The sequence below is a fragment of the Ovis canadensis genome, chromosome 15 (genome assembly GCF_042477335.2).
Source record: "Ovis canadensis isolate MfBH-ARS-UI-01 breed Bighorn chromosome 15, ARS-UI_OviCan_v2, whole genome shotgun sequence".
Classification (NCBI taxonomy): Eukaryota; Metazoa; Chordata; class Mammalia; order Artiodactyla; family Bovidae; genus Ovis; species Ovis canadensis.
The window spans coordinates 15,075,518-15,103,440 of NC_091259.1; the positions used below are offsets into that span (position 1 = coordinate 15,075,518).

The 27,923-nt window shown below is 37.7% G+C and overlaps 1 protein-coding gene across 1 annotated transcript in view; it reads left to right on the forward strand.

Annotated features, from left to right (window-relative positions):
- The window catches only part of TRPC6 (transient receptor potential cation channel subfamily C member 6), a 158,426-nt gene that overhangs the window by 87,255 nt on the left and 43,248 nt on the right, over positions 1-27,923 (forward strand). The window contains exons 2-3 of the mRNA XM_069554814.1: positions 8,516-9,290; positions 22,657-22,842. Coding sequence (XP_069410915.1) covers positions 8,516-9,290; positions 22,657-22,842 — 961 coding nt within the window. The remainder of the gene's footprint in view (positions 1-8,515; positions 9,291-22,656; positions 22,843-27,923) is intronic.

The window sequence follows — 27,923 nt, forward strand, 5'->3', positions numbered from 1 at the left end:
GCATTCCAGCCATAATGAACATCTTTCCATTTCTTTGGACTGCTGACTTTTCCAAGTATGGTTGTCTTTGCCTGGAGTGCCTTTTTTCCTCTTCTCTCCCTTCTGCTAACTTCATCCTTGTTCTAACAGGAAGGAAAATTCTTCAGTTCCTTGCTCTTCATTTATATAGCATGTTGTAACTTTTCTTTATTAATACGCATTACCGTGTGATTTTCAGTTTACTTTTCTTCTTTCTGCCATGGCTTGAGTGTCTTTCCTTGAAGTGTCCCTCATGTATCTAGCATAGTACCTGGAATCGCAAATATTTGATCTGCTGAATGAGTGAACTGTTAAGATCATGATGGTTGATATGAGGCATGATAATGGTAAAATCATGCTGAATCAACAAAGAAAGACAGTCCACAATTTTGGTTTCTAAATCAATTAAACTGTGCACTTTATCCTTTAGTCATCTTTCTCTATATTTGTACTCCTTTATACATTCTGGGTACATATAGATTTAAACCTGCATTGTGAGCAACTGGATCTAGCCTCCAAGGAAATGTTGAAAGCATGTTTCACACTTATTATTAGAGTCTAGCACTGTTAGCTCCAGCAGTTGGCAGCTTCAACTCATGCTAAACACACAATCTTAACAATTCTAAATGTTTCATTGACATCACATTGCCCTCCTTCTCACCCTCACAATCAGAGCTGTTCCTCTTAAGGCTCATAGGAACATTAACTGAAATGCAGATAGATGAATCTTAGTTAAAGGCTAATTTTTAAGATATTGGACTGCCTGAAATTGAATGTGGGTGTCTCTCCTGACAGTTTATAGAAGGGAAAAGTAAGCTCAGAAAGGTGACAACTAATGATGCATCAATGACTCCTTAAAAAAAAAAATGTAGACTTACAATTTTCTATGCCTGTTTTCATCAGTGATTTCTGAAGAAGAAAATCATGGCAAAGTCAAATTCACCTCCAGGGCATGTGTTGGGTGTTGTTGGTTTGCTCTCATGGCCTATTCTCCACCTTTGCACACTGCCCTATGCCCGAGGGGTTGGCATCAGTGCAAACCTGTGTGGATGGCTTCAGTGTGCTCCTTACCCTCAGGTTTTGGGTTGGGTGCAGCCCATGGGAAGGCCCCTCTGAGATACTAGAGGGTGGGAGAGTGAGGTCAGAATATCAGTTCCCCTGATTTTTTCTTGAGGGTTGGCTATTACTCTCAACTAAAGGCCCAGAAACACTGTCAAGTGGGCCTTGCCTTAGAGTTACCCTATTTAACTGCTTCTAACTTTTCCACCTTTTGCCCCTTCAGTCTGAAGCCTCCTTTGTCCTAGACCAAGTACTGCAAGGCACCATGGTAGATTTCCCCAGCTCTTGCCACATAGTCCTAGTATCTCTTCGTTAAAGTCCTCAGATTACCCAATTTAAGTATTCTTTTCCTGTCAGGACTCTATCTTATATAGAAGTTATTTTAGAATAGGAAAATATGCTTGTGTAATACACAGGACTATGATGGCTGTTGATATTGAGGCAAAGGGCTTAAAACTCTTTGGTGAGATAATTGGGATATATTTTGCTTGTATTAAACACAAACTTTTAATATCTCCAAGAGTACTCTGTCAAAACAAATAAAAAATCCATGGGCATTCTTTCTTTGAAAGAGCATTTCGAAGAAGGATGGCATGACACGTGAAATAAACTACAAGCTAAAGGCTGAAAAGAAACAATGACATTTCAGATTTAGTTGTTTTTAAAAAATTCCATAACTGTTCCAGTATTTACTCATGTTTTCATTCTCTCACATAGTTGGCTTTCTAATGTATAAAAATGAGATGTCAATTGGTGGTAAAAATAGACAAAAATACATTATATGCACAAGACATTTTTCAGTCACATTTTTGCTGACTCCCACCTAAAAGTGACAAGCAGTTCAGGCCTCTATCATTTTACAGAATACTGAAGCAGTGGTGTGATATAGTGTGACTAATCACATAGAAAGTTAGTGTTTGATGGACTAGGAAGAGTCCATGGGGGAAAATCGAAGCTAATTGAATCAAAATAAAGAACTGTTATCTTGAAAAGTACCTGGAGGGTAAAGGGATTTGATAATATGTTGTGAGGATAGGTAGTTCTGCTCTATGCGTGGTGTCAAGGGTAGACAAGGAAAGCAATAGAGGTGAGATAATATTAGTTTTTAAGGACAAGAGACTCCACTTCTGGATCATGGACAAGTCACGAGGATGCCAATTTTAAAAATATGCCTTTCAATTTTCTTCATTCCCTACTGAACTTCCCACTTATTTGAAATGAATATAATTATTATATGTACTCCAGGGCACGTTATGATTCAACCTTCATGTTGTATTCCCTTTTTTTTTTTTTTTTTCGGTAGGGTTGTATATCCCAATGATTTGCTGTTGGCTTAATAGCAAACAGGCTTTGGTTTTTATTCCTGTGACAAGAGGGGTTCATGCATTTGATGTTATGTCTGGAGTGTCTGCAGTGTGACTTTCTGCTAAGCACTGGGAATCCAGTGTTGAATAAGGCAAAATAGTCCTTGTTCTCATGGGAGAAAAGAAAACCACTACAGTTGTTTATTGCCCCCTCAGCCCCTTAGGAAGGACCAGAGGAAGCCCCAGAGGAAAGTGTGTGGCTAGAGATTAACTAGAATAAAAACAGTTTCATTACAAAATCAGAATAAAATTACTTTTATCATTTATCCTCCTAAAGTAGTATGCAAAATTGCTAGTTGAGTTGGTTGTTAACCTCTAATTATCCACATCTAATTTTTTCTGTGGATAATTGTGTACATAATAAAATATACATCCTAGAATTGTTTAATTTTCACTTTCCTATAAGAAGTCTAAAAGTCTACTCTTGTGGCTCTTCCATGCTGCCTGGAATAGTTACATGCCATTTATGGTTTCAGCACTTCTGCTTTAGTAGAACTGTGCTCTATTTAAATATTTCAAGGATTTTTGATGCAAAAAATAAAAGTGAAGATAGATACTTAATATGGAGCTTAGTTTGTAGAGGAGCAGTTCCATTTGATAAAAGTGTATCATATTTGAACATGATGTAGAAAATTACTGCACATGTTCTGGCTTCAAACACACTGTCCATTTGACTCAGAAGCTAATTTGCATTGCTGGCATTTTCAATAGAAATGGGTTATTCCATCTCTCCCTATCTAGGGCAACAGGCACTATTTAGCCAACAAAAATAATCATAGAAATGAGGTATGTAAAAAAGGTTGTTTTCTTGACCTAATCAATATTTGAGCAGTATGGAGGCAGTGACTATTTATACTATTTCCTAGAACTGGTATTTATGTATTGTGATAAAGCAAATTATAAAAATATGGTCACAAAAATGTAGGTTACTAAACATCCAACCATGCTAAATATGGCTAAAGAGAGGAAGAAAAAAAATCTTAATAAGTATTTTTCTTAAATACAAGAAGCTGCTTTTAAAGTGTGCACTTAAGGTGGAATGAAAATGTCTCTTTTGTTAACATAATGCTTTGGGCTATTATTCCTATTTCTAGTAGACAGTTTTTCTAGGTTACATTTGTGATTAATATACAGTTCTACAATATAGCCTTATAAAATCCATTCTCAGAGAGGTACTATAATCTAGCAATGTCTAGTATTTTTCTTGAAAGGCTTCAAATATTTGTCATTTAAAAAGCTGTTACACATGTTGCTTTTGTGTTTGACACTTTAGGATTAAGCATCGCCGCTTGTGATGAAAACGCTATACATAGAGGCCTTTTGTTGCTTCTTTAGACTGCAGTTGAGGAAGACAAAGTGAAAGTGAAAATCGCTCAGTCTGTCCAACTCTTTGCAACCCCATGGACAGTCCATGGAATTCTCTAGACCAGAATACTGGATTGGGTAGCTGTTCCCTTCTCCAGGGGATCTTCCCAACTCAGGGATCAAACCCAGGTCTCCCGCATTTTAGGCAGATTCTTTACCAGCTGAGCCACCAGGGAAGCCATTGAGGAAGACAAGGAGACAGCAAATCATGCATTTTGTCAACATGCAAATACTTTTCCTTTATCTCACTACCCATGCAAGGACTATTGCCTTCATTCTGCCTGTCAGAGTTTTCTTCCTAAAACAATCTTAAATGCCTCTATAAGCATTCTGTATCTGGCTTTTCTGTGGCAGAGTGCTAAGGAAATGATGATGATCCAAGCCTTTTCATAAAAACATATCTGAAATCTATGTCACTGCATATGATTAAAATTTGTGATAGAGACAGGAGAAGTTTTAAAACTGAAGAAAACATTTTCTCTGGAACTATCTTTGCTATTCTTCAAAAGGATGAAAGTTATAGGTATGTAAGTCATAATAGTTTAGAAGGATATTGGATATATCCTTAGTGGCTTGCCAGGGTAGAACTTGCCATTATTCATATTAATAAAGTCATAAATCATTAATTTAGAAATTTCGAATGAAAGGTGTCACAACTCAGGCTTATTCTATCTCAGTGTAATTCAGTGCATGAAGCAGGGCACCCAAAGCTGGTGCTCTGGGACAACACAGAGGGATAGAGTGTGGAGGGAGGTGGGAGGGGGTTCAGGATGAGGGAGACACAAGTATACCTGTGGCTGATTCATCTTGATGTATGGCAAAAACCATTAGAATATTGCAGTTATCCTCCAATTAAAATAATAATTTAATAAATAAATAAATCTCAAGTACTCTTAGGTGACGACTTTGTCCCAGATTATGTAGATTAAAGCACTCTTGATAATGACAAGAATAGCCTAAAATATCACATGGACGTCAAGTGGGAAAGCAAACAATATTATTAGAACTTGAACATTTCCATTTAAATGCTTTCCACATTCATAATTTCAATTGAGCCTAGAAGTAATTCTGTAAAATAGATTGGAATAACTATTTCTGCTGATCTTATGGAAGGAAAAGAACAAGAAAGAGGCTTGGTTCTTGGCCTTTTGGTACTTGGTACTATTTTGTGTCAATTCTGTGTCTTTTTATTTTTCAGTTACACAAAAACATTTTTTGTACTCCTAGCAATTTAATCTCACTTCTATAAATCCCCTGATCCTAGCTCTTTTCTCCTTTAATTTTACAGTTTTTCTTTCTCAGAGCATTAATCATATTCAGGAGATGTCTACCCTCCCCCTGATTTTTGAGCTTCCTCCTATGTACAACAGAATCTATGCAAAGTAATATATACAGAAGACAAGAGAGGAAGTGAAAGGCTAAAGAGGTTATTAGAAGCCAGAAAAGTCACAGAAAAAATTACTTTCTCTTTGAAAAGACATTAGAAGTAATATTTATTTTTTAAAAACTGAAAATAATATCAACTAAGGATCACTAGTTACTTGAGGCAAAACTTTAATATAAATTATAAAACAAATATAAAATAGAAATATAAAAACAAGCATAAAAAAGGAATAGGAGTAAATTCCCTGAAGTGTTCTGATCTGTGTCAGAGTCTTTATCACTGATGTCCCCAGAATTAGATAAGATACTGTGTTTTCAAAAGCAGAAAAAGATATTATTTTTTTTAATGTGAGGAATAAAAGATGTCCTTGCAAATTAAAAAGTAATAGCAGAGGAAAAATCTCCAAAAGATATATTAAAGTTGAAGAAATATTTCAGAGTATTATACAAAGAGATAAATAATTGGAAAATAAGAGAGAAAAAAGAAGAAAATAAAGGATATTCCAGAATTACCAACATTCAAAAAGAAGGAGTTTCAGAAACAAAGGACCCTGTAGACAAGAATCAAAAATATCAAAGAGTGTTCTGTTTATGTTTTCTTCTAAGAGTTTTGCAGTATCTGGCCAAAATTGAAGCAAGGTTTTTGTTTTTTTTACCCATCTTCTAGAGTAATGAAAATAAAAACAAAAATAAACAAATAGGACCTAATTAGACTTAAAAGCTTTTGCATAGCAAAGGAAACCATAAACAAGATGAAAAGACAACCCTCAGAATGGGAGAAAATATTTGCAAATGAAGCAACTGACAAAGGACTAATCTCCAAAATATACAAATAGCTCATGTGGCTCAAAATCAGAAAAACAAACAACCCAATCAAAAAACGGGCAGAAGATCTTAATAGACATTTCTCCAAAGAAGACATACAGATGGTCAACAAATACATGAAAAAAATAGTCAGCATCACTAATTATTAGAGAAATGCAAATCAAACTACAGTGAGATATCACCTCAAGCCATCAGAATGACTATCACCAAAAAAGGATGTGATGTGTGTGTGTGTGTGTATGTGAAAGAGAGAGAGAAGGTTGTGAACATAGGATGGGAGATTGTGAAAGTGACCTATATACTCAACTTTCACAATGGGAAGTCTGTAGGTAATACCAAATTCGGAAAATTAAGAAATAGCAATATTACCAAGTTATATGGATGTGAGGATTTAAATTATAAAATAATCAACTAAAATAGTTGAAATGTATTTCCTCTAAATATTAGGATGTGGAGAAAATGACGAATAAGGGCCTGCTATTTTCTGTAACAAGCTTTTCAAGTCTTTCAGCATGCACATGCATGGCTTGGATGCAGGTTAAAATGAATTGGAAACAAAACAATAGCTATAGAAAGAAAAATAGATGCATAAATAATTCCCTTATTATAGTACTTAATAAAAGCTATATATGCATTATTTGAAGATCAATCTTAAAAATTATGGAGAGGTGAGAGGGAGGCTCTAGAGGGAGGGGATATATGTATACTTTTGGCTGGTTCACGGTATTGCATGGCAGAAACAAATGCAATATTATAAAGCAATTATCCTCCAATTAAAAATTTTAAAAATTTACTAGTATCATAGTATGTTTGGCTATGGCCTCGACATCAGTTTAAACAATTTACATAGCTGTCTTTTCAGTAAAACAACTTGGTTAGTTTTAAGAGGCCGTCAATGGTTACACTGTTGAACAAAAATTCCTGAAAAATTTTGTGAATATGGCAGAACATTCTTCAAGCTCCTTGGAGAGACACAAACTATTTCTGAGCTGCAGACTTTTGCTAACTCCTTTGTCATACTGCCGTGGTCAACATTGCCTGGAGCTTTGGTATCAAGATGGACAAGGGTTAGTTTGGAAAGAAAGTTAGCTTCTCTAGGCCTGGCGCCATAGAAGGGGAAGATGGTTTATGGGGTTTTGGGGTCTATTTAAATTCTCTTCATACAGGGAAGTTTGTGAGTCTTTGAAGGAGGATGACTTTTGGAACATTTATAAAGATCTGTGACATCAATCATCAGTCACACTTTTCTTCATTTCATACTCCCTCATAACCTGGCTCTTTCATATTCTGCAGGAACTTATCCTTGTTGGGTTTCCAGTTAGTGATAGTGACACAGCTTCAAGCTCAAAAAGACCTTAAGACATGAAGTTGTGAATCACTAGAGAAAAAAAAAATCCCCATTTTAGCATTTCCTTCAGAGGGAGTATCACTTTTTCTGATCACAGAGTGAGAGCCAACATTGAAGGCTGGCCACCCTTTTGATCCTTCCCACCTAACACCTGGATCACAGCTTTTCAGGTTTCCAGTGATTTTTAGAATAATGCCTAGCAGAGTCCAACCCATTTATTTTCCCTGTCAATGAAACCCACACTGTGGCATTTAATTGATCCCTCTGCTGGAGGAAGCTCCCCACCTGTACCTGGCCTTGTCTCACTCTCACACTCTCTCACACTCTTTCCTTCCCACTTAACACCAGATCACATCTTTTCAGGTTTCCAGTGATTTTTAGAATAATGCCTAGCAGAGTCCAACCCATTTATTTTCCTTGTCAATGAAACCCTCACCATGGCATTTAATTAATCCCTGTGCTGGAGGAAGCTCCCTAGCTGTACCTGACCTTGTCCCATTCTCCCCAAATACACTGTCACACTTGACTTCTACGCTTCCGTTTTCAGCACATCATTTCTCTAGGAAGGTAGACTAGATGCCTCTGTGGTAGGTTTATCATGACAATTAAACAGCTAATAATAGGGTAATGCACTAATTGCCCATTTCTCCCTTTGGACTATAAGATTTATAAGGACAGAAACTTTATTTTGTTTTCACCATTGCTTTTTCCAGACCTTAAATAATGCCTTACCCTGGCATAGGAGGGACTCAATAAATATGTGTTGATTTGAGTGGATTTGTTATTTTCCTACTTATTTTTTATATTTTCACACATTTGTCATAATGGCAACATTTTGGTCTTTATCTCTACCACATGTAAATGAAAAACACATATTAATCTGTATGTGCACGTCACAGAGAGATTATGGGAACTGCTTGAACCTCCACCCAAATTAAAATGTTAAAACCTGCAAAGTGCTTGACTTTCTAAAAAGAGAAATTCTTGGAATCCATTAACAAATAAATGAGTCTTCATTTGTGTTATAGTCGGTCTAGAGATGATGGGACAACATCTAATACGTTTGAGGACTACATTAGATGAATGGCAGGTCATCTGACACACTAAAATGCTCTTAATGTAATTTGTTCACAATCTTTCTATTTTATTACAGCCGGGGCTCCGACAATAGACTGCCCCACCGGCGGCAGACAGTCCTCCGTGAGAAGGGGAGACGGTTAGCTAACCGAGGACCAGCGTACATGTTTAATGACCACTCAACAAGCCTATCTATTGAGGAGGAACGCTTTTTAGATGCAGCTGAGTATGGCAACATCCCAGTGGTAAGGAAGATGTTGGAAGAATGCCTCTCACTCAACGTCAACTGTGTGGATTACATGGGCCAGAACGCGCTGCAGCTGGCAGTGGCTAATGAGCATCTGGAAATTACAGAACTTCTTCTCAAGAAAGAAAATCTCTCTCGCGTTGGGGATGCCTTGCTTCTAGCTATTAGTAAAGGTTATGTTCGGATTGTGGAAGCCATTCTCAGTCACCCAGCTTTTGCTGAAGGCAAGCGGTTAGCAACCAGCCCCAGTCAGTCTGAACTCCAGCAAGATGATTTTTATGCGTATGATGAAGACGGGACACGGTTCTCCCATGACGTGACCCCCATCATTCTGGCTGCCCACTGCCAGGAATATGAAATTGTGCACACCCTCTTGCGGAAGGGTGCTCGGATCGAACGGCCTCATGACTATTTCTGCAAGTGCAGTGAATGCAACCAGAAACAGAAGCATGACTCCTTCAGCCACTCCAGATCTAGAATTAATGCCTACAAAGGCCTGGCAAGCCCAGCGTACCTGTCATTGTCTAGCGAAGACCCAGTCATGACAGCTTTAGAGCTTAGCAATGAGCTGGCAGTGCTGGCCAACATAGAGAAGGAGTTCAAGGTAGGTTTTTAACAAGCTGGAGTCAAGGTGAATTTATAAGCTTCCACTATGTACTCACACTCTGTTAGGTATCATAGATAGTAGGCAATTTTATATATTTGATTCAACAAGTTCTTTATTATTACTACCATTTGGAGATGATCTACTATAAACTAGACATTTTGTATTTATTATGTCTGATACCTATTACACCCTTGGGAGGATCTTAGTTCCTTTTCAGATGCAGAAATAGAGGTATAGAAAGGTCAAGTAAGGCCCAAGATCCACAGCTGGTGAAATGACAGAGCTGGGATCAGAACTCAGGGATGCAGACCCTAAAACCCAGGTCTGTCTCCTGTGAAACTCTGTTTCTATGTTCAGATCATGGTGATAGCTACTGTTGAGGTCAGAAAGATGAATAAGATAAAGGAAGTCATAGTTTGACTTGAGAGACAGATGCATGCATGTATACATTTGTTATAAAGAGAAATGAAACTACTAGATATGGCTATAAGCAGTGTGCTGTAGCAGTTCAGAGAAAGCAGTATTTAATTCAGATGAGATGTCAGAGAAGTTACGAGAAAAATGGTATTTCAGCTGCATATAGCAGAATAAGTAGCATATTTGAAGGCAGAGAATGAAGGAAAAGATATTTTAGGCCAAGGTAACAGCCAACACTAAAGCTGGTAGATATGGGAGACGTAGTCAAATATAATTGCTTTACGATGTTGTATTTGTGTCTGCTGTACAACAAAGTGAATCGGCCAAATATATGCGTATGCCCCCTCCCTTCTGAATCCCCCTCTGTCCCCTTGATCGCACCCCTCCAGATCATCACAGAGCGCTGAGATGAGCTCGCTGCGCTTTGATGCGATCCCACTAGCTGCCTGTTTTATATCTGACGTATGCACAAGGTAGTGCGCCTATGTCAGCGCTGCTGTCTCCACTCATCGCACTCTTCCCCTCCCGCCCTGAGTCCGCATGTCTTTCTCTATGTCTATGTCTCTGCTCCTGCCTCAAGGGAACTTGGAGCAATCTCTAAGTAAGAGGTAAGTGGGGAGACACGCTGTCAGACCTTGCCATTGTCTGCGTGGTTTGCGCTTCATTTGGAGAGGGTGAAAGTTCCGATTGCTAGTCCGAGGTCACACACTCATACACACACACCTTTAAATTTCCTCCACAGGTTATCTGACCTTTCTTACAGTGTTCATCATGTTCTGCTGTATGTTACTATTTAGGGTGGGCTTTTCCTCTTTACTCAGCTATATACTGCTTGGAATCAGGTCTGATTCATCAAATATAGTATTACACAAAGATAAATGTTGGTTTCATTTTCTCTATTCTTTATGCTGTGAGAAAGCATGTCTCTCTATTCTGTACCTTGGGGTCTCTCCTGTGCAGTTGCTTGGTGCCTCTGTCACTGAAGGAACACTGCAACCCCCAGCCTAGCATGTGTCTCTCCCCAGGTCCTATCTGCAGGTGAGGAGGATAGGTCACTGATGACTGAAGCCTTCCGATGGTCCCCAGCATGGAGGATGCTGCTTTTCCGAACACTGCAAACCCCAGCCTAGCATGTGTCTCTCCCCAGGTCCTATCTGCAGGTGAGGAGGGCAGGTCACTGATGACTGAAGCCTTCCGATGGTCCCCAGCATGGAGGATGCTGCTTTTCCTCTAGCTCCCTGGCAGCTGAGGATGCAGGACAAGCAGATGATCTCTTCCAACAATGTCCCATTCTTTCCTACTTCTCACTTTGCTCCCAGGACTCAGGGAGGCAGGGAATTACGCTATCTTGGAAATCTGATTAATATGATCTTAAAATTTATATTTAATTTATGAAACTTTACTGCTTAGGTTTCAACATTTCTGTTTCTGTAATTGTATCTTTGTTTACACAATACTCTAAACCATTCTTCATTCATTCATTCACTTGCTTACATCTTCTGAGCCCATGGTTGTAGCAAATATTGTACTGGGGAGAGTCAAGAATGAGGGTGGAGATATCGCACAGCACCAAGAGAGTTCAGTCAGTAACCCTGCCCTCAATTAACTTGCAATTTAATAGGAGAGCAAAGGCCTGTGTGAAATAACTATAATATAAGACATGACCTTGTGGAATGATGGGTGGGCTGGTGGGCCAAAGGTGAAAGAAAGAATCATATCTAATCAGAATGCGAATTTTTCATTGTCCCTAAATGCATTGCATAATGTGAAGGCCGCTTTAGGTTTATGATAAATTAGGGATCTGGATATCCCTTTGCTTGTTCATCACACACTGTTTCTGCCCACCAAGGTGCCAGGTAAATGGATCAGGCACTTTCCCTCCAGCCCTGCTTTCTCTGTGTAGGTCCATACCTTTAGCCTCTAATCAGGCTCACGCTTTGCTTAATGCCCTGCCTCCGTGAAGGGTTAATGGCAAAGAAAAGGTAACTCTCTGAAAACACAAATCTCTTTAATATTATGTTATTCCTAATATCTTTAAAAAATCATCCTCAAGTATTCAAGTATACTGTTAAAAAAGGGTAGCAGTTTTAAAAATGTTTTTAAAAGTATGTCCTAGAACTTGACAATTCAACAACTTTTCTAATTAGAAATTTGACTCCCCAAGTCCTTGCATTACACAAGGAGAAAGGCCAGTTCTTGGCTGTTTTTAAAAGCTGTTGGCAAATACAAAACGAGAAAGCATAATGTTTTCTTTCTCACCAGACGGGACGCTCTAGAACAATTATTTTATTCTCCCAGACTCTGTTGGCCTATAGAGGCAAGAACAGCCTTATGTGAGAATGTGCCACCACGACTCTCACGAGAAAGCATAATGTTTTCTTTCTCACCAGACGGGACGCTCTAGAACAATTAATTTATTCTCCCAGACTCTGTTGGCCTATGGAGGCAAGAACAGCCTCATGTGAGAATGCGCCGCCACGACTCTCGCGTGTAAACTCAGGGAAAGCATATTGTGCTACCGTGCACACTGGTGTGATGGTGCTAAACTTGCTCCCGCAGCCCAGCCTCAGCTTACAACAGGATGGGACCCAAAAGGGCTTGGTGTCTCTGGTGAGCTTTGCTAAATCTGCTGCTCTATCCTTCAAGAATAACTTCTCTTTTCTTATTTTAAAAGAATATAGTTGACCCTTGAACAACACAAGTTTGAAGTATATGGGTTCACTTACATGTGGCTTATTTTCACTAAATATGCACAACAGTACCACACAAGCCTGGGCTGGTTGAATCCATGGGTGTGGAACAGTGGACGCCAAGGGCCTTCTGGAGAGTTATGTGTGGAGTTTTCACTCAATAGAGTACTGCTTCTCCTTCCCTCTACTTTGTTCAAGGGTCACCTTACATGATCATGTTAAAAAATAGTATTGTAAACATGAAGAAAAATTTTAAAATCATTTCTAATTTTGATACTGCAACAAGCCAGCATGTATCCTTCCAGAAATAAACACTGATACTGCAACATGCCAACATGTATCTTTCCAGTCTTCTTTTTAGTAGTCAAGCCCCGTAGAGTCTCAGGGACCAAAGACTGCTGGATCTGAGATACCTCACAGGGACCTGAAATATTGTACTGGCAACAGGCAATCCTCTCTGCTTGTGGTCTTCAAATTCTTTTGCTTCCTTTTCACCAGGAAAACATTTGAAAAATGCTGTCCTCATGAGTACACTTTAAAGTTGGCATCTAAATTTATTTAAAGTTTAAATAATTTAAAAAGGTATAATTTCTGCATGGCCTAAATATTAAAATTGAAACATAGATATCTTAAATGGCTGCTTCAGATGTATCTAGGGGCCTTTAAGTGCTATGATTTTATACATACCATCACCTATTTTAAAAATAAGCAACCTCCTCTTTAATATTTGTTAACAGTTACATCTTTCCTTTTCTCCTTAAACTTGTATTCTAGTTCATTTTCCTCCACAAATGTGATTTCTAATGCAGTAGCTTTTTATTGTAAAGGCCTTTATAGATCACTTATTTTATATATATATATATACATATATATAATATGTATTTTTAATATATGATACATATTGCATAACACATATGTAACATGTGTGTTTATAAGAAAGTTTAGAATTTGTTTTACTTTCTGTTATCATCTGGCTCTAGGTATTTAAAATATTCTGGATATACTTACCATTATATTTATTAGCAGTATATTTGATCAAAACTATGTAAATTGAACATAATTGTTCAAAATAACATACACAAATTCTGAAAAATAAATTTTAAATATATGACACATTTCCTATTGGAAATGAATTTTAAAGGAACAAGTCATATCCATGCTTTTGTTATGTATTTAATGAAAGAAATACTTACAACCTGTTAAAATAACTTGATTTGTCAGCCAGCATATTGTTTTAGTTTTTGTTAATGGAATGTGTAAATTATTAATGATTTCATGGAATAGAATTAAAAGATAGTACTCTATATTTGGGATAAATATTTCTTGATATGATTTGATAACTGTCTTACTGAATTACCCACACTGATCTGGAACAATTCACATAAAAGTTTTATCCTTGTGCTTTAGCCAGTAGCCTGTGAAAATTTTTGAGTCCTGGAAACCATTCCAAGTCACAGTAAAAAGACTCATCCTGACTAAACTTTTCTGCCTTGCACATTTGTGATGTCTTTCTTTTAAGATAATGATACATCTAAAAGATGAGTACTAAGAATGGTTTTAAATAAGGGTAAAATAAACTTGTTTACAAAGCAGAAGCAGAGCCACAGATGTAGAAAATAAACTTATGGTTATCAGGGTGAAGAGGACAAATTGGGAAATTGGGATTGGTATATAACTCTACTATATATAAAATAGATGACTAATAAGCACCTACTGTATAGCACAGGGAACTCTACTCAGTACTCTGTAATGGTCTATATGGGAAAAGAGTCTAAAACACGTAGGTTTATGTATATGTATGATTGATTGCCTTTGCTGTACACCTGAAACTAACATTGTAAATTAACTATATTCCAATAAATTTTTTAAATGAATAATTTGAAATAATCACTTAATTTAAGTAACATGAAAAAGTGAATTTTGTATTCAGTATTCCCTACTAAAAAGCCTCTTGATGAAAGTGAAAGAGGAGAGTGAAAAAGTTGGCTTAAAGCTCAACATTCTGAAAACTAAGATAATGGCATCTGGTCCCATCACTTCATGGGAAATAGATGGGGAAACAGTGTCAGACTTTATTTTGGGGGGCTCCAAAATCACTGCAGATGGTGACTGCAGCCATGAAATTAAAAGACGCTTACTCCTTGGAAGGAAAGTTATGACCAACCTAGATAGTATATTCAAAAGCAGAGACATTACTTTGCCAACAAAGGTCTGTCTTGTCAAGGCTATGGTTTTTCCAGTGGTCATGTATAGATGTGAGAATTGGACTGTGAAGAAAGCTGAGCGCCAAAGAATTGATGCTTTTGAACTGTGGTGTTGGAGAAGACTCTTGAGAGTCCCTTGGACTGCAAGGAGATCCAACCAGTCCGTTCTGAAGGAGATCAGCCCTGGGATTTCTTTGGAAGGAATGATGCTAAAGCTGAAACTCCAGTACTTTGGCCACCTCATGCGAAGAGTTGACTCATTGGAAGAGACTCTGATGCTGGAAGGTATTGGGGGCAGAAGGAGAAGGGGACGACAGAGGATGAGATGGCTGGATGGCATCACGGACTCGATGGACGTGAGTCTGAGTGAACTCCAGGAGTTGGTGATGGACAGGGAGGCCTGGGGTGCTGTGATTCATGGGGTCACAAAGATTCGGACATGACTGAGCGACTGAACTGAACTGATTGCCTACTGATATCTTCTTAATGCCCTCTCATTTTAGAAGTATGCATTCTTTGACAGCTGTTGAAGAATGAAGAGGCAAAGTACATTAAAATTCTCTAAATTCAGAACATCCCAACATGAACTGGCATGATGTATTCCTATCATTTAGTTTCATCTTCATTGGAAATGTGTATTAAGGAAAGGAAATACAGGAAACCCCTTAGGGTCTGTGGTACCTGAATTAATTATTAAAGGGGAATTTCCATTGTTTGCTGCAGGGGTGAGTGAGAGTGGAGAATTTTTTGTAAAGGGAAAAATGATCTGTTCTCAAGAAAATTAGTTACAGGAAAGTTGAGGGTCTAGAAAGAGGGTCTAGAAATTTTCTCTTAAAACTATCAGTGTTCTGTGGCCCTTGAAAAGTCTTCATATTTCTCTGTTTGAAGGCAGTTAATCTATTTTATGAGAGTTAGAGATGAGAACGATCACAAAGATTGTAAACTCCAATATATAGTTTCTCTAAGCTCCTCCTAAATTCTCCTTTTCTGTATTAATCCAGAGTCGTATAACAAAAGAGGACAGAGGAGGTGCAACTGAGTTCCTCTGGCAACTGTACTCTGGCACTTTGACTCTTCTAGACAGAATGAATTGCACTCATTACCAGTATCATCAGGTCTGAAGATGGATCAATGCAGAGGTGACAGCCAGAACACAGCAGAGAAATCTAACAGTTAGATGGAACCTCAGGAATAGAAGAAAAGCAACAGACCTGAGAGATTACAGGTCTTCACAGTGAATGGGGGAGAAGCCAGATTTAAAGTTTCATCCATTCATGTTCAATCTTTATATACTGAGTTTTTATCAATAACTTTTTACTTTGGTAGAAAGAGACCTCAGCCACCTTAAGTTAAACTTGGGCTAAGCCTAATTTTGGCAATATATACTCAGAATTTTAACTGTTTTTGATATTGGGAAAGGAGAGTATAACACCTCCCTTCTCTCCTTGACTCAAGATTAAGAATCATCATAAAGACAGAAGAATCAGTACCAGTTTATTAGCAAAGCATTCTTCAAAATTTTGAACTTCCTTTTACTATCTCAGAATTTACCTATGACCTATGTCTCTGAACACTTGTTAAGCCTATTTGCATTTTAGATTGTGGTAACGTTTCCTTTAATTACCCTAAAATCACCTTCTCCATGTCAGGGATTTCCCTCTACCCTGTCGTTCTGGAAAAATAGATTCTCTGAAGCTTCACCAAATCCTGCCTGTCTTCCTGGGGCCATGTATCTAAACAGGCACCTGGCTGTCCAGACACCTCTGCCATTGACTTAGACAAAAGGGAAGACACTACTGTGCTTGTTTTTAAATGGTTGCTATGCTCTGGCATTCAAAATGTTCAAAGATGCCTGGCATTGTTTGAAAAAGAAATAACCTTCTAAGAAACAGACCAAGTTGAAAAGCAGTTTTTGTTAGCAGAAAGGCAGTGTGATTGTCATCATACCTTAGTAGGGTGACACAGGTGTTTCTTGCATGCAAAATAGCCTACAGAGGCACAGGACAATGGTCCAGGCCAAAGGGAAAGGAGGAAATGGACCATTGTCGAGCTTAATGAATTATTCTAAGTGGTTTCCAAAATCACTGCAGATGGTGATTGCAGACATGAAATTAAAAGACGCTTACTCCTTGGAAGAAAAGTTATGACCAACCTAGATAGCATATTCAAAAGCAGAGACATTACTTTTCCAAAAAAGGTCTGTCTAGTCAAGGCTGTGGTTTTTCCAGTGGTCATGTATGGATGTGAGAATTGGACTGTGAAGAAAGCTGAGCACCGAATGGATGCTTTTGTATTGTGGTGTTGGAGAAGTCTCTTGAAAGTCCCTTGGACTGCAAGGAGATCCAACCAGTCCATTCTGAAGGAGATCAGGCCTGGATGTTCTTTAGAAGGAATGATACTAAAGCTGAAACTACAGTACTTTGGCCACCTCATGCAAAGAGTTGACTCATTGGAAAAGACTCTGATGCTGGGAGGGATTGAGGACAGGAGGAAAAGGGGACGACCGAGGATGAGATGCTGGGTGGCATCACCGACTCGATGGCCGTGAGTTTGAGTGAACTCCGGGAGTTGGTGATGGACAGGGAAGCCTGGTGTGCTGCAATTCATGGGGTCGCAAAGAGTCGGACACGATTGAGCAACTGAACTGAATTGAACTTACAATCTAACTTTATGATACAACAGCTTTTAAGTTCTCCATATGGTAAAGAATCTGCCTGCAATATGGGAGACCTGGGTCCAATCCCTGGGTTGGGAAGATCCCTTGGAGAAGGGAAAGACTACCCACTCAAGTATTCTGGCCTGAATAATTCCATGAACTGTATAGTCCATGGGGTCTCAAAAAGTCAGTCATGACTGAGAGACTTTCACTAGGTTCATCATAACTTTTCTTCCAAGGAGCAAGCATCTTTTAATTTCATGGCTTCAGTCACTGTCTGCGGTGATTTTGGAGCCCAAGAAAATAAAGTCTGTCACTGTTTCCATTTTTTCCTCATCTGTTTGCCATGAAGTGATGGTACTGGATTCCATGATCTTTGTTTTTTGAATATTGAGTTTTAAGCCAGCTTTTTCACTCTCCTCTGTCACCTTCATCAGGAGGCTCTTTAGTTCCTCTTCACTTTCTGCCATTAGGTTACTGTCATCTGCATATCTGAAGTTATTGATGTTTCTCCCGACAATCTTAATTCCAGCTTGTGCTTCATCCAGCCTGGCATTTAACATGATGTACTCTGCATATAAGTTATATAAGCAGGGTGACAATATACAACCTTGACATATTCTTTTCTCAAGTTTGAATTGGTCCATTGTTCCATGTCCAGTTCTAACTGTGGCTTCTTGACCTTCATACAGGTTTCTCAGGAGACAGGTAAGGGGGTCTGGTATTCCCATCTCTTTCCAAATTTTCCACAGTTTCTTATGATCTACAGTCTGCTCAAGAGAGTCAGATACATGAACAAATGCTGTAAAGTGTATGAGTCTGTTCTTGTCTTTGACTTTCCAATCAGTTTAAATAGACGGGCAGAGAAAATCCATTCTGGCAAAATTTTAGATCCAGTCAATAGTTAGGAAGGGAAGTTAAGTGCAGCGGTTTGTAACCTGAGAGTCCTCAGCCCCTGGAGTGTCTGTTTACCTTCATGGCTGCTCTTTAAGCTTCATGGCTTCAGCTGAACCTGAGAATTTCTATGTTGAAGGAAGAATAAAACCTGGAATCAAACACTGTATTAAGTTAAACAAGGAGCTGCTGCTGTGGCAACAATCAGCATAAAAATGAGGAGCATCTGACATATCTAGGAAAATGCCTGTCTTCAATTCTTGTCTGAAATTGTATCTCACCTCCTGTTACCTTTTCTTTAGAGCAGTATCTGATTACCTTTTATGTCCCTCACAGCCGTGAGGACTAGGTGCTATATAAGTGCTTGTTACTCTTCTGCACACCAGCTGTGACAGGGCTCAGGGATCATTGTGCCATTTAGTGACAATTATTCTGAAGAGCAGGAAAGCCCTAGAGTTGCTTGTGGTTCCAAGAGCATGGCTGGTTAATTCAGTCACAAGCTGGATAATGAGAGTCTATGCTTTCTTTATTCTACAAGAACACAATCTCATTTTAAAAATTCCGTCTGAGATAGCATGTGGCATCTATCAGAGCACTGGTTGCTGAATATTTGTAGAATATTTGTTGAAATAACGAATGAATGAATAATTGTTTTATTTTTAATACATTCAAGTAATACTCAATGTTGATGAAAATAATCAATAAACAATCTATAATAGGCTTAGAAAAGAGTTTTATTTGAGCCAAACTGAAGCCCAGAAGACAGCCTCTCATAATTCTGAGGAACTGATCTGGAAGAGCACGGTTTTTAGCACAGTTTTATATTTTGTCAGAATAAAGAACATTAAGCAAGTCAGGGATACATTCCTTCAAGGTTTTGAAACAGAGGTCAGAATGTACACAGTCAGTCTGGTCTTGGCACCTGGGAAAGGAATCTTATCAAAAAGGAGGACCAGTATTGGCTTCCCAGGAAGGGAGGCATTTAATTTTTATTTTTAACATGGACATTCCTTACTTCTGGTCAATGTGCCCTTTTCTTAATAATTAGAGCAGATGTACAATATATGTTTTGACAGGCCACAAACAGGCTATTTTTAGTTAGCTTAAATTTAAGTTAATTCATGTATAAGCCAGAATGACTTACCCATGCCTTAGTATGGGAAAATATCTTTTATCGCTAGGAATTTCATCATGGTTTTATATTTTTTAGTGCAATTTTGTGTCAAGGTACTGAGATGACTTGGGTATTTATGAAATGATGAAAACAACAACAATAATAATTACCATCGATTCAACCCATCTTTGAGCTAAGAAGTTAGCATTTGTTATCTTGTATAACGTTCACAGCAACCCTAGGAAGAACCTTATATTATCCCCACTTTACAAATAAGAATTTTGAGGCTGTAAGAGCTTAAGTAATTTTCCCAACTCATGCACCTAGTAGGTGACTGTACTTAACTTGAAATCCAGGTCTGCCCTTATCCAAAACTCACTTAATTAGTGTTGATTCATGAGAATTAGACATGCATTTTCCTCACCCTTTTAATTTCTATAAAGCAGCCTTTTCTTTATATGGAATTATGCATTAAAATTACACACCATATCTTCTACTATATAAAAATCCAACTAAAATTACCCTGTGAAAGGATAATTGTATCAAGGTCTTTTTATGTTTTATAATCTTCATGTTCTATTAACCCACTATCAGTCATCTACTTAAAACTCAAAGGTTAATAGGCAAGCACCCACTTTTAATTTATTAATGTATGGTGTGAATGTACAAGGCAAAGGCAGAATCAAATCAACAGCCAGCTTCATTTTTTCTTTCAAAAAACTGAAATCACAGTGTTAAGTCTGGCTCATGAACTACTGCCAATATCTCACTTTAAGTGAGTTTACATTTCAGTGTGAGAGAACATAAATATGAAAACATTTGTAACTGATTCCCAAGGTGAAAAAAAGCATACATTTCTAAAAGCAGTCTTATTCTTTTTTTAAAAAAAATGGGTTTTTGTTTTGATTTTGCTTGGAATATATCTTGTAAATTAGCAATGACTTGGAAATAATTTTTAAGATATTTAACAGCAAAGAACACCTGTACTGTATCAATTCATGTGGTTTCTACTAAAAGTATTACCCCATATTTGAAGGGTCATACCTTCCTTTGAAATACCTCATTTCACATGAGCCTTATTGGAATTCTAGAGAGTATTGGTTTTGAGTCTTACATTTTTGTCTCCATAAGGACTAAGGATACATCTAGAATTGAGTGCTACAGACAAGAGAGGCCAGGTATATTAAATTTTGTCATAACTCCATGGGTTCTTACTAATGTCAAGAAACAGCTTGTTTTCAGGTCTTGCCTTTGATATAATACAATAATTATGTTTTATCAAGTGCTTGATATGTACTTCCTTATATATAAAGAAAGTTTCTTTATATATATTATTTTCTTCACATATATTCTTTATATATATATATATATATATATATATATAAAGAAATGTGTGATTTCTTTAGGACAACTAATCTCACTAAGCCTTGTTGTTGTTGTTTTTTTTAATCTGTTAAATGAGAATAATAATGGCATCTACCTCATAGATTGATTTTAAGTTACCTTAGAGCACATGGCTAAAAATTTGAAGAGCTGGGATTTGATCACAAGTATATCTAACCTTGGGCTTCCCAGGTGGTGCTAGTGGTTAAAGAACCTGTCTGCCAGTGTAGGAGATATAAGAGACGTGGGTTTGATCCCTGGGTCAGGAAGATCCCATGGTAGAGGGCATGGCAACCCACTCTAGTATTCCTGCCTGGAGAATCCCATGTACAGAGGAGCTTGGTGGGCTACAGTCCATAGTGTCACAAAGAGTCGGACATGACTGAAGCAACTTAGCACACATGTCGCACGCATTTAAACTTAAAAGCCCAAGCTCCTAACCACTATAACTTGGAATAGTGGGCATGGACAACATATGTACTTCCACACCTCAAAGGTCTTCCCCATGACCTTAACTGACTATTTCACAAAAGGGAAAGAGCTGTTTCTTCATGACCTTGTTTATACTATCTGACCAGATACCTATTGAAAATAGTTTGAGTCATTCTCAGTTGAGACATAGTTTATGAACTTCCTTCTATAGGATCTGTTTGAACCTACAGTTAGCAAAGTGAAACTAACAGGGAGGAGCCCAAGTAGGTCCTTTGCATACACTCAGGATGAAACTGTTTTCCATATAGACTCCCCACAATGTTACCTTATTGACTCATATCTAAAGCCTCTCATATTTCTCCAATATCTTCTTCTCTTGATCCCTGCAAGGAGTCTTTTTATCCTATAACACTGGTGACTTCAAAATGGAGGGGACAACTAATTCTGAATCTGCACAACTGAATTAAGAGTAAACTCTGCCCGGGAGGCTGTGACCTTAGTTTTTTGATGTGCAAAATGGAAATCATATTTATCTGGCTTACCTTGCAGCTCTTCATAGATCAAAACAGAAAAGCATTCTACAAAGAGACAAAGTGACAGAACTCTTACAGGCAAAGTGCAGCCAAACAGGGTTAAATTTAAAGCCTCATTTTGGTGCCTAGTGGCTGCAGTTTTGGATGTAACCTAAGTGATTAAGGTGACTGTGAAGATTAACTGAGATTCTATGATCCACTTACAATAAAACAAATTCTAGCTAATAGATTTTCTTTATTAACATTGGGTTATGAATGGCCTTATTTCCATGTAAGAGAATACAGAGGAAGGAAATTTTAGAAAGACCTGAATGAAGATATATCTAAATGGTGTATGTGAATTCAAAATGACTATTTGATGTTTAAACATGATCTGTAGTCTCCAAATCCTCTCAACATGCTATTAGGTCCTCAGCAGTAATTTATAATGAAAGCATTTTCATTAAACTTCCTTTTATCCAAAGAATCTCAGTTTGCAGACGTTATGTTAGATCTTGTCTTTTGATCCCATAAGTTTGATAAGTAAAGTTCCTCAATAACAATTTAGTAAACAGATAAGTGATATATGTTTGCTTTGCTTGAAACCTTTCCAAATGTTGTGTTTCTCAAGTTTATCAACACAGTATATAAAGTCTTCCAAAGACCTAGCAAATGTATGTATTATGTGCCTAGCTGATGAAGTTATGAACATAGGAGATATGATGTGTGCAAGAAAGTATGATCTGGGAAGAGTTGCTACCTTTTTATTTCTCCTGAATCAGCAGGTGAGTTTGGTGTAGTACAGTACAGTACTTTTTGGCAACTTTCATTGTGTTTTATACAAATTTCCTTTTGAATATAAGGACAGTCTTTATGGTGCTAATATATTTCAGAGCTCACTCAACAGAATAGCAACTGAAGCATGTTAAAAAGAATAATAAACCTAAAAATAGAGCTTTTTTATTCTCTACAGTCAAATCACTGATAAATTCTACAGTGTAACATAGTAAAATGTGATACTTATACCTTTTTTTTTTTTTGCTTTGCTTTATGTTTCCTAGAATGACTACAAAAAACTGTCGATGCAGTGCAAAGATTTTGTTGTTGGACTCCTTGATCTGTGCAGAAATACTGAAGAAGTAGAAGCCATTCTGAATGGGGATGTTGAAATACGCCACAGTGGTGGAGATCACAGTCGTCCTAACCTCAGCCGTTTAAAACTTGCCATTAAGTATGACGTAAAAAAAGTAAGATCAGGCACAAAGCCCTTTTTATGTTATTTCAGTTTTTATTGGTGCTAAATCAAGATGAAGGATTGGCATAATTAGGTTAAGCCAGGTTTTTCTAACTAATTGTTCTAGGTAGGATCTCTAGTAAATTCTAAATGCCTGGCAGTGAGATATTTCACCTACACTAAATGCTGGTCTTTAAAAATCTAGATTTGTTTCTGCAATGATTGACATTTTCTTTTACTTAATTAATGATGCAAAAATGGCTTTGTGTGTTCAAAACACAAGGCATTTGTTGTAGGATGGGAACATCGTTATTTAAGACCCATCTCCACTTATTAACTTAGTCCACTTCCGGACCAATGCCTTCGGTTTCTTCTTTAGTGCATTTGAATCTCCTGTGTCTTTATTTGTGGAATATTTTTAGTCTTTGTCTTCAGGCAGTGCCTCCTATTCTTGACTGGTTTCTTAAGTTATATAAGATATGTTTAATTTTTTTCTTAAAAAATTGTTTATTGAGATATAACACGTATTCCATAAACAGCACATATCTTAAGTTGTATGTAAACTCATTAATTCTTAACATTTCACACTTTTTTAAAAATTTATTTATTTGGAGGCTAATTACTTTACAATATTGTATTGGTTTTGTCATATATTAACATGAATCCACCATGGGTGTACATGTGTTCTCCATCCCATCCCTCTGGGTCATCCCAGTGTACCAGCCCCAAGCACCCTGTATCATGCATTGAACCTGGACTGGTGATCCGTTTCACATGTGATAATACACGTTTCAGTGCTATTCTCCAAAACCATCCCACCCTCGCCCTCTCCCACAGAGTCCAAAAGACTTCTATATATCTGTGTCTCTTTTGCTGTCTTGCATATAGGGTCATCATTACCATCTTTCTAAATTTCATATATATGCATTAGTATACTGATTTGGTAATAAGGAGTTTGTGATCTGAGCTACAGTCAGCTCCTGGTCGTGTTTTTGTTGACTGTATAGAGCTTCTCCATCTTCGGCTGCAAAGAATATAATCAATCTGATTTCAGTGTTAACAATCTGGTGATATCCATGTGTAGAGTCTTCTCTTGTGTTGTTGGAAGAAGGTGTTTGCTATGACCAGTGCATTTTCTTGGCAAAACTCTATTAGTCTGCCCTGCTTCATTCCATATTCCAAGCCCAAATTTGCCTGTTACTCCAGGTGTTTCTTGACTTCCTACTTTTGCATTCCAGTCCCCTATAATGAAAAGGACATCTTTTTTGCGTGTTAGTTCTAAATGATGTTGTAGGTCTTCATAGAACCATTCAACTTCAGCTTCTTCAGCATTACTGGTTGGGGCATAGACTTGGATTACTGTGATATTGAATGGTTTGCCTTGGAGACGAACAGAGATCATTCTGTCATTTTTGAGATTGCATCCAAGTACTGCATTTCGGAATCTTTTGTTGACCATGATGGCTACTCCATTTCTTCTAAGGGATTCCTGCCCACAGTAGTAGATATAATGGTCATCTGAGTTAAATTCACCCATTCCAGTCCATTTTAGTTCGCTGATTCCTAGAATGTCGACGTTCACCCTTGCCATCTCCTGTTTGACCACTTCCAACTTGCCTTGATTCATGGACCTGACATTCCAGGTTCCTATGCAATATTGCTCTTTACAGCATCAGACCTTGCTTCTATCACCAGTCACATCCACAACTGGGTATTGTTTTTGCTTTGGCTCCATCCCTTCATTCTTCTGGAATTATTTTTCTCCACTGATATCCAGTAGCATATTGGGCACCTACTGACCTGGGGATTTCCTCTTTCAGTATCCTATCATTTTGCCTTTTCATAGTGAAGAGAAACTAAAAAGCCTCTTCTTGATGAAAGTGAAAGTGGAGAGTGAAAAAGTTGGGTTGAAGCTCAACATTTCAGATAATGAAGATCATGGCATCTGGTCCCATCAATTCATGGGAAATAGATGGGGAAACAGTGGAAACAGTGTCAGACTTTATTTTGGGGGGCTCCAAAATCACTGTAGATGGTGACTGCAGCTATGAAATTAAAAGATGCTTACTCCTTGGAAGAAAAGTTATGACCAACCTAGATAGCATATTCAAAAGCAGAGACATTACTTTGTCCACAAAGGTCCATCTAGTCAAGGCTATGGTGTTTCTAGTGGTCATGTATGGATGTGAGAGTTGGAGTGTGAAGAAGGCTGAGCACTGAAGAATTGATGCTTTTGAACTGTGGTGTTGGAGAAGACTCTTGAGAGTCCCTTGGACTGCAAGGAGATCCAACCAGTCCATTCTGAAAGAGATCAGCCCTGGGTGTTCTTTGGAAGGAATGATGCTAAAGCTGAAACTCCAGTACTTTGGCCACCTCATGCGAAGAGTTGACTCATTGGAAAAGACTCTGATGCTGGGAGGGATTGGGGACAAGAGGAGAAGGGAATGACAGAGGATGAGATGGCGAGATGGCATTACTGACTCGATGGACGTGAGTTTGAGTGAACTCCAGAAGTTGATGATGGACAGGGAAGCCTGGCATGCTGCGATTCATGGGGTCACAAAGAGTCGGACACAACTGAGCGACTGAACTGAACAGATACTGTATTGGTATTTTTCTTTCTGGCTTTTTTCACTCTGTATAATAGGCTATAGTTTCATCCACCTCATTAGAGCTGATTCAAATGTATTCTTTTTAATAGCTGAGTAATATTCCATTGTGTATATGTACCATAGCTTTCTTATCCATTCATCTGCTGATGGACATCTAGGTTGCTTCCATGTCCTGGCTATTATAAACAATGCTGCAATGAACATTGGGGTACACGTGTCTCTTTCAATTCTGATTTCCTCGGTGTGTATGCCCAGCGGTGGGATTGCTGGGTCATAAGGTAGTTCTATTTCCAGTTTTTAAAGGAATCTCCACACTGTTCTCCATAGTGGCTGTACTAGTTTGCATTCCCACCAACAGTGTAAGAGTGTTCCCTTTTCTCCACACTCTCTCCAGCATTTATTGCTTGTAGACTTTTGGATAGCAGCCATTCTGACTGGCATGAAATGGTACCTCATTGTGGTAGTGATTTGCATTTCTCTGATGAGTGATGTTGAGCATCTTTTCATGTGGTTGTTAGTCATCAGTATGTCTTCTTTGGAGAAATGTCTGTTTAGTTCTTTGGCCCACTTTTTGATTGGGTAGTTTATTTTTCTGGAATTGAGCTGCAGGAGTTGCTTGTATATTTTTGAGATTAATTGTCAGCTGCTTCGTTTGCTATTATTTTCTCCCATTCTGAAGGCTGTCTTTTCACCCTGCTTAGTTTCCTTTGTTGTGCAGAAGCTTTTAATTTTAATTAGGTCCCATTTGTTTATTTTTGCTTTTATTTACAGTATTCTGGGAGGTGGGTCATAGAGGATCCTGCTGTGATTTATGTTGGAGAGTGTTTTGCCTATGTTTTTCTCTAGAAGTTTCATAGTTTCTGGTCTTACATGTAGATCTTTAATCCATATTGAGTTTATTTTTGTGTATGGTGTTAGTGTTCTAATTTCATTCTTTTACAAGTGGTTGACTTGTTTTCCCAGCACCACTTGTTAAAGAGATTGTCTTTACTCCATTGTATATTCTTGCCTCCTTTGTCAAAGATAAGGTGTCCATAGGTGCATAGATTTATCTCTGGGCTTTCCATTTTGTTCTATTGATCTATTTTTTTGTCTTTGTGCCTGTACCATACTGTCTAGATGACTGTGGCTTTGTAGTAGACACTGAAGTCAGGGAGGTTAATTCTTCCAGTTCCATTTTTCTTTCTCAAGATTGCTTTGGCTATTCGAGGTTTTTGTTTTTCCATAAAAATTGTGAAATTATTTGTTCTAATTCTCTGAAAAATACGCTTGGTAGCTTGATAGGGATTGCATTGAATCTATAGATTGCTTTGGGTAGTATACTCATTTTCAATATGTTGATTCTTCTGATCCAGGAAAACGGTATATTTCTCCATCTATTTGTGTCCTCTTTGATTTCTTTCACCAGTGTTTTATAGTTTTCTATATATAGGTCTTTTGTTTCTTTAGGTAGATATATTCCTAAGTATTTTATTCTTTTCATTGCAATGGTGAATGGAATTGTTTCCTTAATTTCTCTATTTTCTCATTTTTAGTGTATAGGAATGTAAGGGATTTCTGTGTGTTGATTTTATATTCTGCAGCTTTACTATATTCATTGATTAGCTCTAGTAATTTTCTGGTGGAATCTTTAGGGTTTTCTATGTAGACGATCATATCATCTGCAAACAGTGAGAGTTTTACTTCTTCTTTTCAATCTGGATTCCTTTTATTTCTTTTTATGCTCTGATTCCTGTGTCCAAAACTTCCAAAACTATGTTGAATAGTAGTGGTGAGAGTGGGCACCCTTGTCTTATTCCTGACTTTAGGGGAAATGCTTTCAATTTTTCACCACTGAGGGTAATGTTTGCTGTGGGTTTGTCATATATAGGTTTTATTATGTTGAGGTTTGTTCCTTCTATGCCTGCTTTCTGGAGGGTTTTTATCATAAATGGATGTTGAATTTTGTCAAAGGCTTTCTCTGCATCTATTGAGATAATCATATGGTTTTTATTTTTCATTTTGTTAATGTGGTATATTACATTGATTGATTTGCAAATATTGAAGAATTCTTGCATCCCTGGGATAAAGCCCACTTGATCATGATGTTTGATATTTTTAATATATTGTTGGATTCTATTTGCTAGAATTTTGTTAAGGATTTTTGCATCTATGTTCATCAGTGATATTGGCCTGTAGTTTTCTTTTTTTTTGTGGTATCTTTGTCAGGTTTTGGTAGTAGAGTGATGATGGCCTCATAGAATGAGTTTGGAAGTTTACCTTCCTCTGCAATTTTCTCGAAGAGTTTGAGGAGGATAGGTGTTAGCTCTTCTCGAAATTTTTGGTAGAATTCAGCTGTGAAGCCGTCTGGACCTGGACTTTTGTTTGCTGGAAGATTTCTGATTACAGTTTCAATTTCCGTGCTTGTGATGGGTCTGTTAAGATTTTCTATTTCTTCCTGGTTCAGTTTTGGAAAATTGTACTTTTCTAAGAATTTGTCCAT